Source organism: Poecilia mexicana, unplaced genomic scaffold (genome assembly GCF_051168715.1).
Source record: "Poecilia mexicana isolate PSO_F unplaced genomic scaffold, ASM5116871v1 scaffold_9, whole genome shotgun sequence".
NCBI classification, from domain to species: Eukaryota; Metazoa; Chordata; class Actinopteri; order Cyprinodontiformes; family Poeciliidae; genus Poecilia; species Poecilia mexicana.
In genome coordinates this window covers 2,414,045-2,436,146 of record NW_028263378.1, presented here as the reverse complement: position 1 = coordinate 2,436,146, position 22,102 = coordinate 2,414,045, and the positions used below count along the sequence as shown (strand labels likewise).

The 22,102-nt window shown below is 38.6% G+C and overlaps 1 protein-coding gene across 1 annotated transcript in view; it reads right to left on the bottom strand.

Annotated features, from left to right (window-relative positions):
• The window catches only part of dapk1 (death-associated protein kinase 1), a 69,534-nt gene that overhangs the window by 34,070 nt on the left and 13,362 nt on the right, over nt 1–22,102 (bottom strand). Inside the window, exons 3-4 of the mRNA XM_014971052.2 lie at nt 5,246–5,467; nt 609–747 (exon numbers count right to left, since the gene is read on the bottom strand). Of these exons, the coding sequence (XP_014826538.2) occupies nt 609–747; nt 5,246–5,467 (361 nt within the window). The remainder of the gene's footprint in view (nt 1–608; nt 748–5,245; nt 5,468–22,102) is intronic.

Here is a 22,102-nt window from a genome sequence, read left to right as displayed (position 1 = left end):
GGCTCAACCAGCGAGTTCCCGGCTCAACCAGCGAGTTCCCGGCTCAACCAGCGAGTTCCCGGCTCAACCAGCGAGTTCCCGGCTCAACCAGCGAGTTCCCGGCTCAACCAGCGAGTTCCCAGCTGGAGGCAGCATCACCAGTTACTGGTTCTGCCAAACTGCAGGCGTCAATAAAATCTCTGTATCAATCAAAGAGTTTCATCCGTCTGCAGGTCGAATTAACAGGAACTGAACTTTCCACCAAACATGCCGAAGAGGAAAACTGATCAGTAATCAGCGCCAACATTTTACCAATCAATCAATCACAACAAGAGTTCACAGGGAACAGAGGCCAGGTTTATCATGCCTTCTGTGCTGGGGTGAACTTTGACCTTTCACAGTTTCTGTCCCACTCAATGGAAAACAACCGATGAGTCACGATGCTAACAACATTAGCAACGGAGCAGAAAAATAAAATAAAAGGAGAGGACTCATTTAAAGAAGCTGAGTTTATGCAAAAGAGTCAGCAGACTGTTCAGATTTCCAGCTCTGCTCAGGGATTTCTGTGAATAAAGTTGTTTTTTATCTAAATGAAGCTGAAAACATTGAAGGATCCCAGCCTGCTGTACCTTCAGGTCGAAGTGAGCGATCTGCTTGGAGTGCAGGTAGAGGACTCCGTCCAGGATCTGCTTCAGGAACTGAGTGGCCTCCTCTTCGCTCAGAGACTCCTTCTCTGCCAGGAAGTCAAAGAGTTCGCCGCCAGCAACACTAAAAAGGAAAAGAGGAGAGCAATGAGGGGAAAGGATCTGATGGAGGAAGCTAAAAATCCCTGAGATCCAATCAACCTGAACCGATTTAACGGCTCCGCAGAGGGAACGAGTCGAGTTCAGCTCACTTTGAACTTTATAGCAGATTAAAAAAGATCCTCTATTAAAACGGCGATTTAAAAAACAATGTGTGACCTGGAACCTTAAATACAAGCCTTCTAAAAATGATAACTGGAAAAAAAATAGCAACTTAGATTTAAAATCTGATTTTCCAACAGATTTCTAATTATTTAATCCACAGATCTCAAATGATTTTATCTGATTATTAAAGAAAAATACAAATATATAACAAAATTATGAATTTATAAAAGATACTTAAAGGATAAATTTATGGCTGGATGAACAAATGGATGGATGAAGGATGGATGGATGGATGAAGGATGGATGTCTTGGACCACAGAGTGGAAAATAAAAGATTCTTTATTTGAATCCAAATCTGAATAATTCAAATCCAGATTTCTCCAGATTTCTGCATTTGAAGGCCAATTAACGTCTAAAATAGTTTTCATCATCATGAACTTTTAATGTTTAATCCTGAAAACCTGATTTTATTACAAAAGCAGATCCAAATGAAACTTCAAACCTCAACATGAAATTCTTTTAAAATCTGAATAAATTCCTGCAAAGCTTCACTAATAGACAACTGATCAGTTTCTGCACACCTATAATCAGATAATCAATTCTCCTTCACACAGAGGCTCAGTTACTAAACCTGCAGCGATGTAACATAATTACTGATGTTCATGATAACCGCAGCGATGGGAGGATGAGGAAGAAGAAGTGATGAAGGCACGAGGACAAACCTGCAGCGTGACGAAGGAAGCAGAAGTGAGAGCCGATAGCTAATTTAAATATTTTCACACATGTTTTTGACACCATATGTCAGGAAATACACCCAAAAGTCGCAGTGAATTTAATAGTAATTCTGATGATAAGAATAATTCCAACATATTTTAAGATGTTTCAGCACATAAAGAACCAACAATTAGTCCAGCAACAAACAAACATTTCCCTCAAACCTTTGGAGACCACACCCCAACAGATGAGGCCTGATGCGTGAATCTTCTCTCTACATTTACCTATTTCAAGTTTTAGAAAACCTCAAACAGAGTTTTAAATATGTCATGTAAAAATATTCATCATTGCTCAGTTTCAGGATGTCTGCTATCTTCATGTAGGAGATAAATCCTGCTGCTGAGCATTAAAGGGGCAGTATCACGTTAAATCGACTATTTTTAGCTTGTCATCATGTTGTGATGTTATTAAAAACAGACCTGAGTGTCGCCTTGATCTTCTCGTGCATGTTTGAGAAACAGTTTAATCTCTATACCAACCATTCAGCTGTGCTAAATGCCTTGGTGGACCTAGCTCCGCCTTCGAGACGCAGCTCCTTCCCCATTCTGCTCCTTCAGACTAGCCAGAAGCAATTAGCAAACACCTGGTGGATGACCTGAGCTCATAATAGGAGCTACTTCTCAGAGCAACGCTGGTAAAAATGTTGTAAGAAGGTTAATAGAGGAGCCATGTTGTGAAGGCGGAGATTTTAGAAAGAGCAGGAGCGTCTTAAAGAGACAGAGGCCTAATTTCCAGGCATTAAAAATAACTGAAGGTAACATCGTTAATTAATTGTAATACAAAAGGCGCTATGTGCCTGGAAAACACAATACTGCTGCTTTAATAATATTAATCCATCATGAGGATTTCCCTCCAGCTTCCTTGAGTTTTAGCATCTTAGAAACTAAACCTGTATTAGCTGGGAGACATAAATGAAAGCTCCTCTAAACGACAGGCAGATTCTGAAATCGCCTGAAATACTTTGGTATTTTACCTGAAAAAGTATGCCATGAAAAAATCGGATTTGAGTTGAATTTACTTTAGAAGTAGCTGAAGTTTTACAAACTATGTTCTTTAAAGATGCAGTTAAAGTCTCCTGCAAAACCAAAACCACTGAGTCCGTTTCTGAGTCCATTAGAAAACCTCTGGAAACAGGTGAAGCAGGAGAGTCAATCATGGCTCAAAGCCAACAGATCTGCAGCAACGTGGGACGATATCAACTGAAAATGGACCAGAATATCTGAGGAATGTTTCTGAAGCCACAAACACTTCAGTCGTGAAGGTCAAAGAGGAGCCTGCTGGGTGGGAGAGTTTAGTCTTGATAACTGGGAGAAGATCTACATGTGTTGGATGTGAACAGAAAAAACAAATCAACTGCTCTCCTCATTTCCATCTCCAACCTACACGCTCTCATATTCCAGTTCTTCAGAGTCCACCTCTCGTCACATGCAAGATTCTTTTACCAGCATCCCATAAAAACATACCAACACAAACAACTGACACCGCTACGAAAACATCTCTGAAATGCGAACAGCTCACAGAAAGCCATCCCAGGAATGCATGGAAATCAGAACACTCGGTTATCGGACCGACTCGTCAACAACTTTTAACTCCGAGTCGCCGCCGTCAGAGAACCAAGAAGAGTTTAGTAAATTCAAAAATGTAGATAAACCGCTAAACACCGTCACAAGGGACAACGGAGAGCAAATGATGCAAAAAAGAGACAGAAAAAAAGACAAAAAACCCTAAATAAAAATAAAAAAAAAGAGACAAAAACAATGAGAAAGAAAAGAAGAATTTCAATTAATTAGACAAATTTTAACGCATTAATATTTTGAATGAATTTATGACCCGTTTTCTTTTTCTACATACAGAAGTCTCAAGTCTGAATCACTGCATTGTGTTTCTGGTTCGCCCATAAACCAATTATTAATGATCTGATTGGACGCTGGAGAAGACTCCTGCTGTGGTCACGATGTGCTAAAAGGAGCTAGGCTTTAGCACAGGCGCTAATGCTAATGTCACTGTTCCTGAAACAGCTGAATGGATAGAACAACATTTTGCTCCAAAGTGATGGTTGGATAACCTAAATCACAGATTAAAAGCAATAGTAAGTTAAGCTCATATGTCTATTTATTCAATAATGTAGCAATAAGGTTTGTAAAAGGAATGGTTTTTAATTAAAATGTGAAATTACAGACCTTACAATAAAATTTTAGTTGAGTCCAGCCACTACTAATGACAATAAAGGGTTTTGACATGAGGGTTAATTGTAATCATTACAGAAAAAGTGTTAAACAAATATTTTCTTCAAGTCTGAGCTGCTAATCTGCAGGAATTTCAGCTTTCACATTATTTAAATGTTTAGTCTTAGTCTGCTTAATTCAAAACAAACATTTTAAAATGGCGCACTTGTGCCGGATGATTGCCTTAACAATGGAGCGGGCAGAAAGTAATCACGTCGCATGTTTTACAGCTGCACTGCTGGTTCGGGCTGCTGCTGCTCACAGGTGACTCAGCGATTCAAGTGCACTGCGCTCTGCCTGTCGGAACGACCTTTTCCAAAGAAGTGTGTCAGCTGAATACCTGCGGAGCAAACATAACCGATCCTACAGTCTTTGAAGTGGCATGTGGGCTGGTTGAACTGGTCTAACTGGTGTTTGGAACAAAGAGGCCTCGTGCCACACAGCACTTCTACAAGATCCCAGCTAAAGTCAATATTTTACTCATGAATCCCTCCAACACTCGCCGTTATAATTCCTGGTCAGTCATTGTGTTGTTTAGATGTGGGAAAAGCCTTCATGAAATGTGATGATTTCCTGTTAAACTGTCATTGTGTGGTTTTACACCTTAAGCCAAGTAAATAAGTGACAGGAAGTTTCTACTCACACAGTAAAAACTGATCTTAGAGGAGATAAACATGCCTTGTGTCTCCAGGACTGACCAAACAGGTAGAGGAGTCTGCCGTTTCCCAAAGCATCAGCCAGAGATCGTCAGCCAATTAAAAAGGACCTTCACGTTACTGAAATTAAAAAACTGCCATTGCTTAGAGCAGAACTAAAGTCTGTCCTCCAAGTTATTCTGGACTTAAATCTGCCGAGCTTTTCTGCTGTGATGAGCAAAAACAAAACTTTTCTCAAACTATTTTGTCTTAGAAAGTGAATTTGTACGAGTCAAAATTAAAATAGTCAGGAAAAATATTGCGTCAATGCTGCCTTAGCAATAGTGCTAATAGTGCCATCTGCTCCAACAAAACTAACAATTATTGTAGCAATTGATCAATTATTCTCACAATTAATCAATTAATGAATAAAAAGTTGGCACATTAAAAGATGCAAATAAACAAATTATTCAAATCCTTGTTTAAATCACATAATGAACATTTTATTGCCTAAATGCATTTCTATAGTGAACTCTGCCATTTGTAGCAAAGGATGAAGCAAAAAAAATACTTCTAACAACATTCTACAAAAATCATTTCTGTAGCTTTGTTCTGTTTACGTTGGCCTTTGTTGAGTCTGTATGCTCCAGATTCATTTCTAAATTAGTTGATGATTAATTGATCATTTAAATTGATGATGTGTTCATGAGGAGGAGCTACTCACAGTTCCAGGATGAGGATGACCTCGGCTTTGCTCTCAAACACTTCATGCAGGGCGATGACGTTCGGGTGCTGGATCTCCTTCAGGATGTTCACCTCTCGCTCGATGTCTTCCTTCGCCACGCCGCGCCGACCCGACTTGTTGCGCCGCTTCTTGATGAATTTGGCGGCGTACTCCGCGCCCGTTCTCCTGTGCCGACATCGTCTGACCACGGCGAACTGACCGCTGTCGACGAGAAACAAGGATGTTAAACCTGATGCTGAAAACTTAACTATAAAAGAACTTTATTTTATTTATCAGGAGAAAAAAATAAAAGCACCAAACAAAGAAGAGAAAGCAACACGGTAAACTTATAATCTGATGGTTTTTAATCAGAACAGGACGAATCATATAGTCTAAATACAAGTTTATCCAATACTAAAGCAAACTAATCAGTTAATTAGACCCAGAGTGATTTAAAAAGCACAGTAACAAATAGAAAACCATTGTCGTATTTATGAGAGTTTCTAGGTGCTTCCCACAGATTTATGAGCCAAAGGGAGTGGGAGGAAAAATGAGGCACTGAAAGTGTTGATCAGAAACAGATTTAATTAATAACCGGATGGTGAATCATGGCAGCGCCGCCTGGAATCAGAGAACGCACTAAACGCCAAACCACAACAATAATATGGATTCAGATGAACGTCAGAACAACTCCAGGTTTTTCCGCTTCCACCCACCAAATGATTCTCAGGTTGAATGTGAAAAATATCTGGGTTAAATTTCATGTCGGCCACAATAATGAGTCTAACAAACTAAGGTAAATAAGCTCAGTGATAAATAAATGTGTAAAAACATGCAGATTATAATCTACACAGACTCCACTGTGAAGATTAATCAAATAAAAAAGCTTGGAAAATTCTGTGGATTTTTCATTCAACGACTTAAACTTATTTTATGCATATAAATAAACATTAAAATAAATTGTTTTATTGTCTGAAATGCACAAACATAGCGTTCCTTTCAGGTTTGCTAACCAGGTGAAGCTAAACGTTTCCCACTGGAGGAGGTCTGAGTGGAGCATTTACAAACTAATGAGGTTTTTTTTTTTATCTTAAAAAGAAAATTAATATATTTTTTGTACAGTTTGGGCTTAATTACTATTTTGAGCTGTTCTTTTCATGAAATGGCGATTTTCAGTCTGTATGCCCCAGTGAATGATTCATCGATTACTAAATTAGTTGAAGATTATTTCAACAATCAATCACAACTAATCATTTCAGCCAATGAACTCAGCTCATCTTAAACAATTTAGCAGTTAATACTTGAGTTTGTAGACAATTTAAATCTGTCCAAACATATCAAACCCAATGTTTGAGATTTCACTAACATCTACGGAGAGCAGTTTCATTCAAAATTAACACTTTCAATAATAAACAATTAATATGCCATCAAATAAATAAATGTACCCATGAAATAAAATCTAAATTTAAAAAAGTCAACAGTTTTACTTTATTTCAAGTTTTATTTATGCATTTATTTGATTATTTCATAATGGTGTTTTATACATATTTCAGGGACTTTTATCTTTTAATGATAAAGTAAAACTGACATGTCAGTGGCTGGTGTTTGCAAAGCAATCCACCAATCCAGGAGCAGCTTTCCTTTTCCTTTGTGCTGATTGGCTGAAGCCCTAAGAGCAGAAATAAGGAAGCTAATGGATGTTAGCTTCTGTGGTAGCGCCAAGACAGTTTCCATTGTTTGCATTAATGCATATTAAAATATACTTGCAGTGTTCGAACCAGTAGGATCGACAGCTATGATTGTTTTTAGACTGAAGTACAGCAGAAATCTGAACCAGATTTAAAATTTCCAGCGATTAATGAAATAAACAGAAAAAGCCACAACATGTTTAGTATTGTTGTTTTGAACTTTGACAAATTTATTGGTTATAAATATTAACACTTTCTCTTTTTGTGTGTGTATTTTAGCAAAACAAGCTGTGTGGAGTCGATGTTAGTTTTACTCACAGGGATTCATAAGTCCATGCCATGTCTCAGACAATAAGAAGCAGTTTCTGGACTTTCTTGTTTCACTTCCTCATTAGTTGTTTTTGCATGAGATAATTTGCTGCAGTTAAAGGCAGCCGACGTAAAAGATCTCAGTCGAACGGATTAACAAATGGGCAGTAAGCAATAAATCAATTGATTACATGATAAATTAAAACAAGCTCAAATTTAACGTTTTTCTCTTTTCTCTCCTTCTACCAAAAACTGGTGATTTGGTCTGAACTCATTCAATGTTATTTACAGAGACTTCGTATTTATTTTGGATATTTAAAATGTCTTCCAGTGTTAAATGTTCATAAGAATTTAAAGTTGCAAACATGTTGCCTTATTATTATGCCTTTATAACCATTATATCACTTAAAACTGGTCTTAAAACAACAATATTATCATTTATTGCAATAACTTTTGGGACAATTTATTGTCCAGCAACATTTGTTATTGCGACAGGCCTAATAAACGCTTCCACCAGTTTGTGACCTTTAGCAACACATTGGGCAACATCCAGCTGGCTAAATATTACATTAGCATGAAAATTCAAGTTTATGACTCTTGGAATATATTAGCCAACAATTACTGCTGTCCACACAGTCCTTTGCAATATATCACACACTCTATACATGCAGGCTGAGCAAACCAAGGTCCACCTGACATTTCAGTCGCTGATATTCCTGCAAATGAACAACAAAGGGGTTGTTATGGAAATTCTGTGGGCATTGTTGTCGAATCCCTCGTCTCGTCAGGATAACGCTGACTGTGCTGTCGCTCGACCACAGCGCTGGCAGGAAAACCACTTGGGGAAGCGAGGACACTTGGCTGAGGGCTGTTGACGCCTCCGCCGACTGCGCCTCCTCACAGCCCGAGCAATCATGAAGCACTTAGTGTACCAAACACCCACGGAGGGACGGAGGGAGGGGGAGAGAAAATCAGACACATTCTGGATCATTTTTCTCTGGTTCCCCATAATCACAAAAAACACAACGGAGAAGCTCATCTGGCCCAAACCTCTCACTACCACAATAAAATCACTGTCACCGGAGGCCCGGTTTATTAGGAAGCAATTTGGCGATACATGAGGCTCCCTGAGCAGAGTGAGTGAGTGTCTGATGAGCTGATATTATCCTCTGGCTGTGAAACTGTCAACTGCAGAGGATCTTTGATGGAAAACAGAATCAAGGCAGCAACGTATTTCACTAGGAAGGGAATGCATCGTCTCCTCCGCTGCATGCCAAGTCACAGCAGCGGTTACTCCAAATACTGGCTGTTTCCATCCAATCGTAGAGCAAATCCTAAGCAAGCCTTTAAAATGTCGCACAGAAAAGAGAAATTAACTGTTTTATCTACAGTTTGGAGCGAATCAATCAGGAACATCAGATGTTGATGCTGCGTGATAAACAGGAAGTAGAGGTCGCTATGTCACTATAAAATGTTTCCAGGTTTTGTGCCTCTGGTAAGGCACAGACCCTTCCAGTGGGTCAGAGCTTTCATAACGTTAGAACTTATTCGTGTTTCCATCTCCTCTTTTTCACTTGTTTTCCAAAAAACTAAAAACCACAAGCAAGTGTAAAATCTTTTTTGTTAAATTGAAGTCGTTTTGAATTTTCCACTTCCAACCTTCTTCTATGCGATGCTTCAAAATGAGCATGATAAAAAAAACAATGATAGAAAGTATGGGGCTACATCGCGGCCATAAAGTTTGTTCAAAATACAAAAAATCTGAAACGGAAAAAAATTAAACTTCTAAAAAAGCAGTTTTGAAAATCAGATGATGTGAAGCAAAAAAAAAAAAAAACGTCAAAACTACTTAAATTTGAATTTGAAAATCAATAAAGCAGTTCCATATTTTTTTTCCAGTTTCAAGTTTTGTGCAAGCAGTTTTGTTGTTTGTTTTTAAGCAGCATTATGGCAGCAGTGGAAGTACTCCACACCAAAGCAACCCTGCTAAAAATCTACCATGAAGCTGGAAGGAACGACGGAGCTTTAAGGAAGTGACTTGTCCTGAGACACGAAGCAGATAATGTGAGGAGGAAGAGAGAGCTGAGGATGAAGGCTTTCTCATGCTAATAACACGTCCACCCCCATTCAGTCTGGCCTGGGCCCATTGTTGCTGCAGACTGTCACTCAAGCCTCGGTGCAGATATGGACAGACATCCTGATCTGCTCCTTTCAGAGACGGCAGCGTACAAGCCTTTTGTTCACACGGTTTCTTTGTAATTTAATACATTTACTTACAAATGCAGCTCTACTACTCTCATATCAAATTACTGAAACCTACTGAACTCATACCGACTCCAAACGCTGTGAAGAGCACTCTGGGCGCTGCAATATGAAGAAGTCCTGGTGCAAAGCTACAATTAAGACAACATTCGTGGTTAAAAATGCTGCTTGGCTGCAGGACCAAGAATGATTTATCTTTGGCAAATCACACCTAACACCTAACAGGTGGACAAAAAGACAACTGACTGGTCAAATCTGTGCTCAGCAGCTAGATTAGACTCCAGTGTTGGCCCCCTGGAACAATGACAAACAGGAAACGCAACAAAAGCAAACAAAAGCTTTCCACACTCATGCAGAAGAAATGTGTTGACCAGGAAGTTGTGGAAAGTTTCTAACAGATGAAGATGAGTTTATCAACTCAAGTTAGTTTATTTATTTGGCACATTTACACCAACCTCAGCTGACCGAAGTGCTTCACAACAATCACACAGATGAATGACAAAACTAAAAAATAAAATTAAGCTTGGCAAAAGATAGACAATTATAAAAATCGGCACAAAATACCAAAAATAAGCAACCAAGACATGGTTAATTTCAGCTGCAGCGATATCATGAAACTTGGATCGATTAAGTACTAATTTCTGACTTTTTTTTTTTTTACTGGTGTTAAAGGCCAAGAATGTTTATGTCTGTTATTATAACAGGATTTCCCCCATAAAACCTGCTGGTGCTCAAGGCACTGGGGCGACGCACTGAGAGTTAAACGTGTTAAACGTTGACAGGAAATTAGAAAACATGTCCGAGTTATTAAGTGTTCCTGGAGGAAACCATTTACAACAGAGTCTTAAACAAGGCAAACACAATGAAATATGATTAAAATAATACATTTATGGAACTTCAGTTAAATGTTGATGAAGATCAACCAGTGGATCTTAAAACAAGCAATGTAATGCTGGTCACATTTAACAGTAAATAAGCCTAAAATGGACAGTGACGAGTCAGCATATTGGTATGCTTTCCTAAACGGTCCTGGGTGAAAAGTTCAAGTATTTATTGTGTTAAGTGCTCTTATGTTTGTCTCGATCTTCTCAATTTGATTAGTAACGTCTAACCAAAGAGTCTTTGTCATCTCTGTTACTGGTTGATAAAAAACCCAATTAAAAACAAACAACGCTCAGCCTGGCAGGGGGGAAGCCTGGCGGCCCGCCAAGCTTATGATACCCAGCCCTTCTAATGACATCCTGTGGTTTTAATGGTGAAATTCAGTGAAGTCAGAGCAGAATCAGCTGATTTTTAGCTAAACTGCTGCCTAGCAGTACTGTAATAGACAGTTGTGCATTTCTGGACAGCAGGAGGAGGAAATACCCCGTGAGAAAACATGCATACGTTTATGGTTTCCTTACTGCCCACAGTGCAGGACGTTGTGCGCAACATTTGACACAAAGCCAATAACAAGTGTCTGAAATCGGAGGATCCGGTAGGAGCAAAAAAGGTCTCAAAGAAAAAGAAAAGGAATCAGAGCTGACATTTAGCAGCACTCTGTGACATTTCAAAAGTGCTCTTAGACCTTAATTAAGCCAATTCACCGAACCAGCAGCTCGACAAAAGCACTTAAAACACAAACTGTGTCTCTGGCCTCCATTGCCTGAATGTTGCTCAGAGTTACCTAAGGTTCATGAATTTATTAAACTCTTGTCTGACTCGGCACCTGGATTAGGTGTCAGGAGTCCAACAGGCGTTGCTTCATGATGGGAGGAAACCTTATGGTGACCGCGTCTTCCCTACGGTTAGGCAACATGTTGGGGATGATTCACACTCACCACTGTGTTTACAAGTTTTGCAACACTAACTGTCTGACAAAATGTAAAAAACAGGACTGGTTCCAGCACAAAGCTGTTCAGGGACATTCAGGGGTTTTCCCACCAAGATTCAGTTTGATAGACTTTTGGGGACCAATATTGCAACATTTGTTCCTTCTCCAGCTGCTGTGGTTCTTTCTCTCACTGCACTGAGTCAAACCAACCAAACCCTTAGAGCAACCTGTTCCCCTCCTCACCTGCAGGGGCGCTGCACCAAGAACCACGAATAGGCCAAAAACCTAACAGGAAAAGAACTGCACCAGAGATCACGTTAGCCAATTCTGAGATTTGTTGATTTTACATGAATTTCTGGAACCACAAAAATCTGGATGGACCAGTTTGTGCGATAGAACTAGACACGATTCCAAACGGAAGCAACATAGCTCAGTTAAATACTGATTTAAAGCAGAAGGGCAAAACTTATAAAAATCAAAAATGACTTAAAAGAAGTTCGACTTTGTAGTTTAACACCTTGAAATTGGGCCTCTGTCTCTTTAAGAAGCTCTGCCTTCAGGAAGTCATCCCAACATGGCTCCTATATTAACCCTTTAGCAACATTTTTACCAGCGTTGCTCTGAGAAGTAGCTCCTCAGCAGTTCCACCGGGTCATTGCTAATTGCTGCTGGCTAGTCTGAAGGAGCTGAGCGGGGGAGGAGCTCTGACTCGAAGGTGGAGCTAGGTCCACTCAGGTGTTTTCCAGAGCTGAATGGCTGCCATGGAGATTAAAGGATTTCCCAAACATGCATGAAAGAATTTAAGCAATCTAACCAGGTCCGTTTCTGAAGAGGAAAAACATTATAACATGATGTAACAGATGATTACGACATGATGATAAATGATACTTTCCCTCTAAAGTTAAACATGTAAAAGTGCATAAAAGAAAACGTGCAGCCTGTGATGTTTTTCCTCCTTTCAGCACATAAAGGAAGGAGGAATCAGGTCCACCCTTCATTAACACCAGCAGCTGCACAGAAATGGCCACAGTTCAAATTCTCTCCCTCTCTCTCTGAAGGAATGGATGGAAAACAAAACCAAAAGCTGCAATGAAGAAGCACAATTAGCATGTTCCCTCCATGCCTTCCATATGAGATAATGCGTCGAACGCCTGCCTCTTTACTCAGCCGAGGCTGTGAAGGAAATCCCTGTCATCCTCCTGGGAGAACACCGACTCTGCTGAACAAGCAGAGCGGAGGAAATAACGAAGAGCAAACCCCCTTCCTGGGAATCACGACCAGCAGAAGCAGCCAGGCTGTTTTTCAGCCTCTGATACTCTGAAGGATCAAATTGCTCGGCCGCCTTTGTCGAAGCTTCCCACTGCTGCCCTGCTCGTTTCTGCAAAGCAGCTGGAAGAGGGAGGAGGAGAGGAACGCAGCTTTTGGAGAGGAGAAGTTTGTTTGCATCAGGACAGCCGTAGTGCTGCTGGCTGCAGAGCGTCTCTGTGGAAACATTTACTACGAGACGTCTGGAGCAGACTTAGAAAAGTTTTAGGTTTTTATTATAGGTTAGTTTTAGTTCGTTGTGACTTTTTATTTGTCTAATTCAGTTAGTTTAAGGTCTTAAAGAGCTTTTACCAAAGTTATAATTAACTAAAACAACAAAAAGGAAACATTCTCCTGAACTAAAATAAATAAAAATGATAAATGATGTCACAAAACTACAACTAACTGGAACTATGTTATGCATTTATAAAACTAACTAAAACATACTGAAATTATAGCTATAATATTCTGTATTTTCGTGTTTATGAATCTATTCATCAAGCTTTTAAATTGATTGAAATAGATTTTTAAAAAAACGTAAATAAGCAGTTTACGTCAGCTGTTGGCTAATTACGGCGCTCCATAACGCCTCCTGGTGGCTTCGCTACGCTAGTCCGCAAAACGGCAACAGCAAAAGTTCTGATGCATTCAACCATTGAATACACGTTTTTAAAATGGTATCTTCTGTTGAGTATTAATTTACCCAATCGATCTATACATAATCACAATACTTTGAATTTTTAATTCTGTCTCTAAAAATTAACCAAAGTATGAAAAACCAAACGATATTTATCTAATAACTAATAGAAACTATCAAACACTAATTATACTTCAGTCAATGAAAATGTCTCAATTTCAGTTTGTTAGTTTTAGTTAGCAATAATAACTTTATGCTTCCTGTTAGAGACAGTCATGTTTTCAGAGCTGATATTACAGGTTCACTGCGTGCAAAATGTGAGCTGCACACAGAAAGACGGCTGAAAATGATCTGCAGCTCCTTCAAAATAACGCTTTGCTCCATCAGGCTACAGAGAGAGAGAGAACAGGCAGACTGCGTCAGCTCACCAGGACAAAGTAAATTTCATTTTACGTTTATTAAGTTACCTCTTCAAAGCTCGAGCTCTGCAGACGGCTTCGTTCTTATAGTGGAAATAACTGGGAATTATTCCAGCTGCAAAGAATAATTGCAGCCGCGTGGGGCGCGTAAGGCCAGAAAGAAAATAAAGGAGTAAATTTCTTAAAAATATATCAACTTTTCTAGAAAAACAATCAAAAATTTCTAACATAAATTGTCCCTTTTATTAATTTGATCTCAAATTCCCCAGTTCTTCTCAAACATTTCTGAAATTTTTTTTCTAGCAATTTTTCAACTTTTGAAGCTCAGTAAACACCAACATTTATTTTTAGAAAATTTCTGAGAATAATCTTAAACTGTATATATGGCAGAAATTAATCTAGCATAGCTAGCAGTGAGTAACCGTTAGCCTTAACCGCCTCGTGTCACAAAACGCAAACCTCTGCCTGGCACAGACGAGACGCCAGAAGAAAACGTAGACCATATATACAAGATTAATCCATTTGTATTTCAGACATTTTAAGGCCTTAATGTTAGATAAATTAATTTAAGAGCAAGGATGCGTGGATAAGATCGGCTTCTCTAAGAATTGGCCAAGCTCCTAACATTGAGGAAATTGATGCACCCTTATTTTTTCACACTTATTTTCTTTTGGCAGCAAATGTTCGTTTTCATTCAACGTTTCTTTACATCCTGACCTGCATCCTGTCTGAGCCGAACTAAACAAAGAACAAACATGACAGCTTCAAACTTTTCTCGTGGCTGCAGTGAATCCAGTCTTGTGTGGAAACAAAACGAGTTGGATGAGTGAGTTGGATGAGTGAGTTGGATGAGTGAGTTGGATGAGTGAGTTGGATGAGTGAGCCGTCAGGCGCTGCAGCTTCGCCTGGATGACCTTCGGGTCTGAAAGTCTGGCCTTGTCAAGATGAGGCAGCAGCAGAACGAACAAAGCCGAGACGTAACGAGCAGCAGAAAGGCTTTGTACACAACAATCAATGAAGTGAGAGTCAGCAGGGAAAACGTCTGATGATAACGAGCGCTGCACCACACAAAGGAAGAATCAGCCTGCTCCATTTACCGCTCATTATTTCAGTCAAAAATAAAACATTTATGGGAAAAAGCAAATTCAGACTGAAAAACAGCTGCAAGATTTTACAGCAGGAAAATATTCACGTCACTGAACTGATAGAAATCTTCAGATTGTGTTGATTAACAACCATCAATAACGTGTAGACTGCTTGCAGTCGTCGTTTAGACTAGATTTGATTGATTATTCCCAAACTTTATCTTCTCTGTTGAAGCAGGAGCAAAATGCCACAACAGCAGAATGCTTGACGTGAACAGTTTCTCCAGAAAGTCTGGTTTTCTGAGAAAAAGCTGCATTAAAGGGGAAAATGTCCATGTATCAGAGCTTTTACCAAAATTACAAAAACAAGAAGAAACCTGCACAAAACGATCACAGAGCGCCTACGAGGAGGAACAGACGAGCAACGCCAAGTTAGAATAAAAAAACATTTCATAGCAAAAAAGGAAGGAAGTGCGATGGGTGAATGTGTGACTTATCTAAAGAAATAAAGTTTCAGACAATGCAGGACTGTAACTGGCTCGTTTATGGCGTTTAATTATGCAGTTTATTTAAAATGGGTTAATAATTTTATCTTGTTTTCTGGGGAAAAAAAATAAATTCTTGTCTTAATTACAGTTTTATTTAAAATCAGTACTACTGTAGCCATAACAAATGTGTGCAAATCTTTGTCCATATTCTGCTAATGTTAAAAAAAAATTGATTTTTAATCACAATTAAGTTATTTAATGTTATGTCTCCATTAAATAAGAAATTAAATTAACTTTGTTCATTAAAATTATGTAAACAGTTACATGAGATATTCATAATTCAGTTATGGCGCTAGTGCTGATCATCAGCTGCCAATAAATAAAATCTAATAAATTAAAAATCAAACAAGTTAAAAAAAGAAAGAAAGTAAACTCTCCTGGTAATGACAGAATGATAAAATGTCCTGATTTATGCTGACCAGGTTCTAATACTTTTAGTTTTATACTCCACAGGATCAAAACTCCTGAACTGCTAAAACAGTAGCTTTTATTCCATAAATGTTTAATTTACTTTAGTAAAGTGATAATAAACCCAGTTTAACTTCATGTTAACATTCTGTGTTGAAATAACAGAAGCTTTCATCCCCAAACAGAAAAGTGATTTTTTTCCCCTCAGGAAAAGTAATTCAATAAATTATTGAGCTCCTTCAAAGCCTTTCTGTATATGCATAAAAATATTTTAATCTGTGGCCTTAATCCCAACATAATCCAAATATACATGACAGCCTTCACTAGTGCATCGATTTGGCTGCATTAAAAGTCTCCGTCTTAAAACAGGACAAAAAATGTAGTAAATATCACATTTTTAATGAGAGGATGCTGGTAAAAACAAGCTGAACTGCTGATCTTCTCCAGTTAACAAAGGACCCTGCAGCCATTTAGATCCTCTAATATTCACTATACAAGCAGTGCAAGCTGCTGACAGCATCATTTCATCAGCGTCAGATTTTTGCATCGATAAACAGAAATCAATATCTGACCGGTGTTCTCTGGACCAACCATCACAGCCAGAGAAATTCACTTAACTTTATAATCACATCATCAAGCTGACTGATTAAATCAGCAAGAAAGAAAGAAAACTAACAACAATAATAATAATCTTTCTAGCTAAATGATTATCTTGATTTAGTAATCACAGTGTTGATTACTGATGCAATCAGTGTTGATTACTGATACAATCAGTGTTGATTACTGATACAATCAGTGTTGATTACTGATACAATCAGTGTTGATTACTGATACAATCAGTGTTGATTACTGATACAATCAGTGTTGATTACTGATACAATCAGTGTTGATTACTGATACAATCAGTGTTGATTACTGATACAATCAGTGTTGATTACTGATACAATCAGTGTTGATTACTGATACAATCAGTGTTGATTACTGATACAATCATCAACACTGTGATGATTGTATCAGTAATCAAGACTCTGATCACTGATACAATCATCACAGTGTTGATGACAGTATCAGTAATTAAATTACTGATACTGTATTAGTGATCACTGATACAATCATCACAGTCTTGATTACTGTATCAGTCTGTGTTGAAACAACAGAAGTTTTCACCCCCAAACAGAAAAGTGATTTATTTCCCCCCCCCCAGGAAAAGTAATTCAATAAATTATGGAGCTCCTTCAAAGCCTTTTAGCCATTTAGTCATCAACACTGATTACTTTATCAGTAATCAGTGTTGATGACTGTATCAGTGATCAGCACTGACACATGATAACTTTAGTAATAATTTAGCTAGCTAAATCATTAGCTGATCCTTTTACTGTCACTTTTGTGAAAAGTTGTTGCATTTAACCCATGAGACTCAAATTGATTAGCTAATAATTTAGCAAGCAAGTTTGATAAAGTTTTAAACTAGCTAGCTAGTTTGGCTAGTTGGCTAAATTATTACCGTTAGTTATTTAGCTAGCTCATAATTTAGCTAGCTTAACTTTTACTGATCCTTTTACTGTCATTGTTTTGTGAAATTTTAATGCATTTAACCCATGAGAAAACTGAAACAGGTAAAACTTGCATTTCTATTGTATAATGAAGCACCAGTATTTGTAGGGATTAAAAACTAATACTTTATAACAACTGCAAGACATTTAAAACTATTTTAATGTTCAAACACCCACCATACCTCAACACACATCAATGTGCTCAGAAAAACCGTCTTAGTACAGATCAACAAAGAATCGATAAAAAACAAACATTTCTTCATGAACTATTAAATACGTAATTAGAACATCTGAATGCAATAAACATGTTTACATATTATTGATATTTTGAATCCATATTTTAGGGAACAGTTCTTGACCAGCACGCCGCGGTGCGTCAGCTCCTTTACTCTGAGTCAGCTATTGATCGGCTCCCTGCTCTACTACAGTGAAATAGGAGAGCGAGCTGAAAAGCTGAAAAGTGTGGAGAACAATAGCAGCGTGACAGTGTACACAAAGCTCCTCTGTCAGAGCTGCTACGCACGCACAGACTGACGGAGGACGGCGAACAAGTGGGAAGCTCTCACCTTCCTTATGCAACAGAGAAAATTGGCTTGGCAGCATTTTTTTAGTTGCTCACAGCAACCCAGTTATTTCAAAGCAAACCAGTAGAGGAAATATAAACCTGCACCACATTGTTCAGACATGACATTTGTTTTTTCCGAGCCCTCTGGGTGTACAGAAAGCTGCGAGTTCAACACCGACACATGAGACAGTAAAGCTGTTATTTACATCTCCTGCAGCCGTCAAGGAACAACGACGCTCAACTGTTGCTTTTCTAGCCAGCTGGAAAACCGACATTCAGCCAGTTTAGCTCTAAATTTTGGCTCCTGCAGCAGAAGTGTAACATCCGTCTCATAAGCTGGGCTGTTGCTGGGCAGAAAGTGAGCAGAGGATTAATTCATTAGAAGCAGGAGGGAACATTAAGCCCAACCTCATAATCAACAGAAAGCACATTATACTCCTGCAATTGATCCACCGACTATTACTGTCATAATTAAAACACAAAAAACAAACAAAGGCAGTTTGAGTTTTTAAGGGATCCATGGACAGCAGCTCCAGTTTACCGTTGTTTCAATAATTAACTCTTAAGCTTTAATGTTGTTCCTCATGTGAAAGTTGTTCTACATTTTAGATGAAAGCAACTAAAGCCAGTACTGTTAACACTCAACCAGGCTGCTCCTGTCACCATAAGCACTGAGTCAGTTAATCGGATGATAAATTAAAATAAACTCAATTAATGTTTTTCTATTTTTCTACCAAAAACTGGATGATCAAAGTTTTCAGTCTGGTGCTTTGGTTTCAACAAGTCCAATTTTATTTGTTGTTTCTGTTTTGTTTATTTATTTTGTTTATTTAAAATGTTTTCCAGTTCCAGAGTTAAATGTTCATTATGATTTAAAGTTGACTGATCTTTGAGAATGTGTTCTTGCATTGTTGTGACATTACCATTATGGCTTCAAATTAATATTATTATTATTGTTTATTGAAATAACTTCTGGGACGATTTATCGTCCAGTGAAACCTGACGATGTGACAGGCCCATCGGAGCTCCTCAGGGATGTGGCAAAATGGAAATATAAACTCTGCCAGGCATTTCTGATCTAATCCAACGTCGTCTTTCTCTTTTGCAAAAAAAAAACAAAACAGAATCCGTACTATTTTTTATTTTCTCTTTTGTCTATATTCATATTTTGAATGTCTTTTGAGAATAAGGTGGAAACAAAGTCAAATTTCTTGTTTAGGTGCTCAAAACTGGAAAATAACTGATTCTGACTCAGTTTTTTCAACTGAACCTAAACATCAACAGAGATTTTAACTAATTACCAGGTTCAGTCCAGTGGTTGCACTAACCCTGCTAACATTACATAACTGTTTAGTGTCATACTTTGTGGATGAGTGTAACTGAATGACATCTGATCTGATTAAACCGGGTTTACATTTCAGGCTGGATGATGAAGCCGTCGGATAAAAGCGCGGCGCTGTAATCTGGTGGGAGTCGCGTTCCCCGGCGGCTCCGTGACAAAGCGGCTTTTGTTCTGACCGGTGATTGGCTGAGGGGATCGTTCATCACCGCAACGCGCCGGCAGAAAGTGGAGAGCGTGTCGAAGTGGAGTAAGAAACCAAATTATCGCACAGCAAATAAAGAATTGACAATGACAATCTGAAATGTAATGTGATAATTTTCTAATATCACCACAGAGTTAGTTTTAAGCAGAAATAAGGATAAAAAGCAAACTTAATATTTATTACCGCAACACGACTCCTAATGCAAACAGAAACAAACCACTTCCAATAAAATCTTCACTGATGTTATGCATCCTGTGACGGGCAGACTGTAGTAAACAAAGAGATATTCAACATCTTTTCCACCCAAATCGATGATAAAGAACCGTGAGAATAAACAGCACATTCAGTTACATAAATCAATACGCATTTTCACTCCAAGTAATGGCAGAACGTCCATCAGCAGTTTATTAGTTTGTTGCCTTTTTATCAGGCAGAGCAAAGCAGGGACTTAATGTCTTAATACTTCTTGTAAAGATTCAATAACAAACAAAGCAAAGGTTCGTTTTGCTTTTAGATTCAGAGATGAATATTTCATGTGCATTAAGGTGAATGCATCACTGCAAAGCCGTTTGGCAAAATAAGAGATACAGAGCAAAAAGAAACGCTAAAGGTGGGAAGAGCAGAGCTTAAATCAGTGTTGTAGTCCAGGTATTCATTCCCATTAAAGCTCCTTCAGATTGTTAGAAGCAATTACACAAAAACAAGACAGTTTTCCCCCAACAATGTGTGAATCTGGGTCGTGCTTCGCCTCTGAAACCCAGAGCAGTCTGTCGGTTATTGCCTGTGAAACGTTGCTTTAAATGAGCATGCTCACTTCAATTACAGTCCTGCTTCTCTACTTAATTAAATTGTCTTTGGCTCACGGGGGCTGAATAAAGTCCCAGTGAACTGTGCACCGTGTCACCGTCCAAATTCCCCACAGCGGCGTTTTCCTGCTGCAGCAGCTCGCTGCGTGTTTGTGCGAAAGGAAGCGATGCAGATGACGGAGCAGATAAAGACAGAACAGAAACTGGCTGCTGCTGCTGCTGACAACATTTGTCCTTTGAAAACAGGTTTGTCACATTTTACACTGAATTTTTTTACGGATCTGCAAAACAGAAAAACATGATTTTTATTTTATGTAGCCGTTCAAAGTCAATAAAATCCCATCTTTGTGCAGAGCAAGTTAAAGGCATCATTATCTACCAATGTTTCATGATAAATTTTGCCAGACGATAAATTGTCCCAGAAGTTATTGCAATTAATGATATTATTGTTTTGAGACCATTTTCAAGTAACACAATGATAAAATTGGCATAATAATGCAAGAACACATTATCAAAGATCAATAAACTTTAAACTCTATTGAACGTTTACCACTGAAACTGAGACACATTTTAAATATTCAAAAAACAAAACGGCAACAAAATTGGACGAGTTGAGACTGAAGACTTTCATCATCCAAGAGAGAAAAGAGAAAAACAATAAATCATGTAAATGGAAACTCATTGTTTTAATTTATCATGTGATTGATTTATTATTGATGTTTCAACACACCAATCAAACTCCCAGCTTTCTGTTTAAACGGGGACAGAGAGGTCAAAAGGTCGGCGTCTTCGCGGCGGGACGACGGACCGGAGACCCCGAGGTCCGGAGCTGTCCGACGCGATCCCTCCTGAAAGCTTTGCACCGAGTGTGGGAGGGCGGCCCACTCAGCGGTGCTGTGGGCCACGAGCAGAAAAACATTATGCAACCGCCGTGCCATTGTGTACAGCGGAAGGGTTTCCACGGCAACGGGATTCAGAGGCTGAGCGGAGGAACCGACGACGAGCGTTTGGAGGAAGGAAGATTGTGGTAGATAATCCTGGGTGTGTGTGTGTGCGTGTGTGTGTTTCTGTATACATATGGATTACATCAGGCAGTTTTACACATGCCAGGCCATGACCAAATGTTCAACGCACCAAGAAACAAAGTTCCTCCCTAACAACAGGGTCAGGGTTAAGGCAACGTCTAGAAATGTAATAAAAAAACTGAGTGAACTGATTCAAATATTAAAAAAAAAAAATCTTATTATCTTTATTAAAGTTAAAGCAGATACAGATTTTAAAATGGATCTGATCCATGTAGTTCTGAAAGGCCAAGAAAAGCAGTGAAACCGGCGACTCGGGAGCTAAAATCAGCAACATGCTGAGAATAAAATGGTCAGAATGTTAAATTTGTGAACGTGTGGATATTTAAAAAAGTGAAATGTGTAGGAACTTTGCAGTTTAAATGTTTGAACTTCAGAAATAAACACATGATTCCATAATTAGGAAAGAGTTGGAGGATCTCCATCCATTTGTTTACCGATAGTTTCTTTATTTTAGCTTCCAAGAAAAATGACGTTTATATAATTTATGAGCAGCACGAGTCCTGCTGTCTTTCAGAAGGTCATTGTTAATATTTAATGCTGAGATTTTCCCCCCTAATTCGTAATGACAGCCTTGAACTTCACTTTTTACGATTACAAACACTCTGATGATGGGGAAGCAGGTTCTGAACAAACATGGACGCTGCTGATGAGCATCTAGAAAGAGGATGAGATATGAAACGGGTTTCAGCCGCCAACATTCACCGTTTATTTTATTAGTTTTAAGCTCTAGCTCGAAGGATAGATGCTTTATTAAATCACTTTGGGATGATGATCATTTCCGTCTCTTAGATTTGCATCAAACACTTAAAAACATTAAATTTAAAACATTA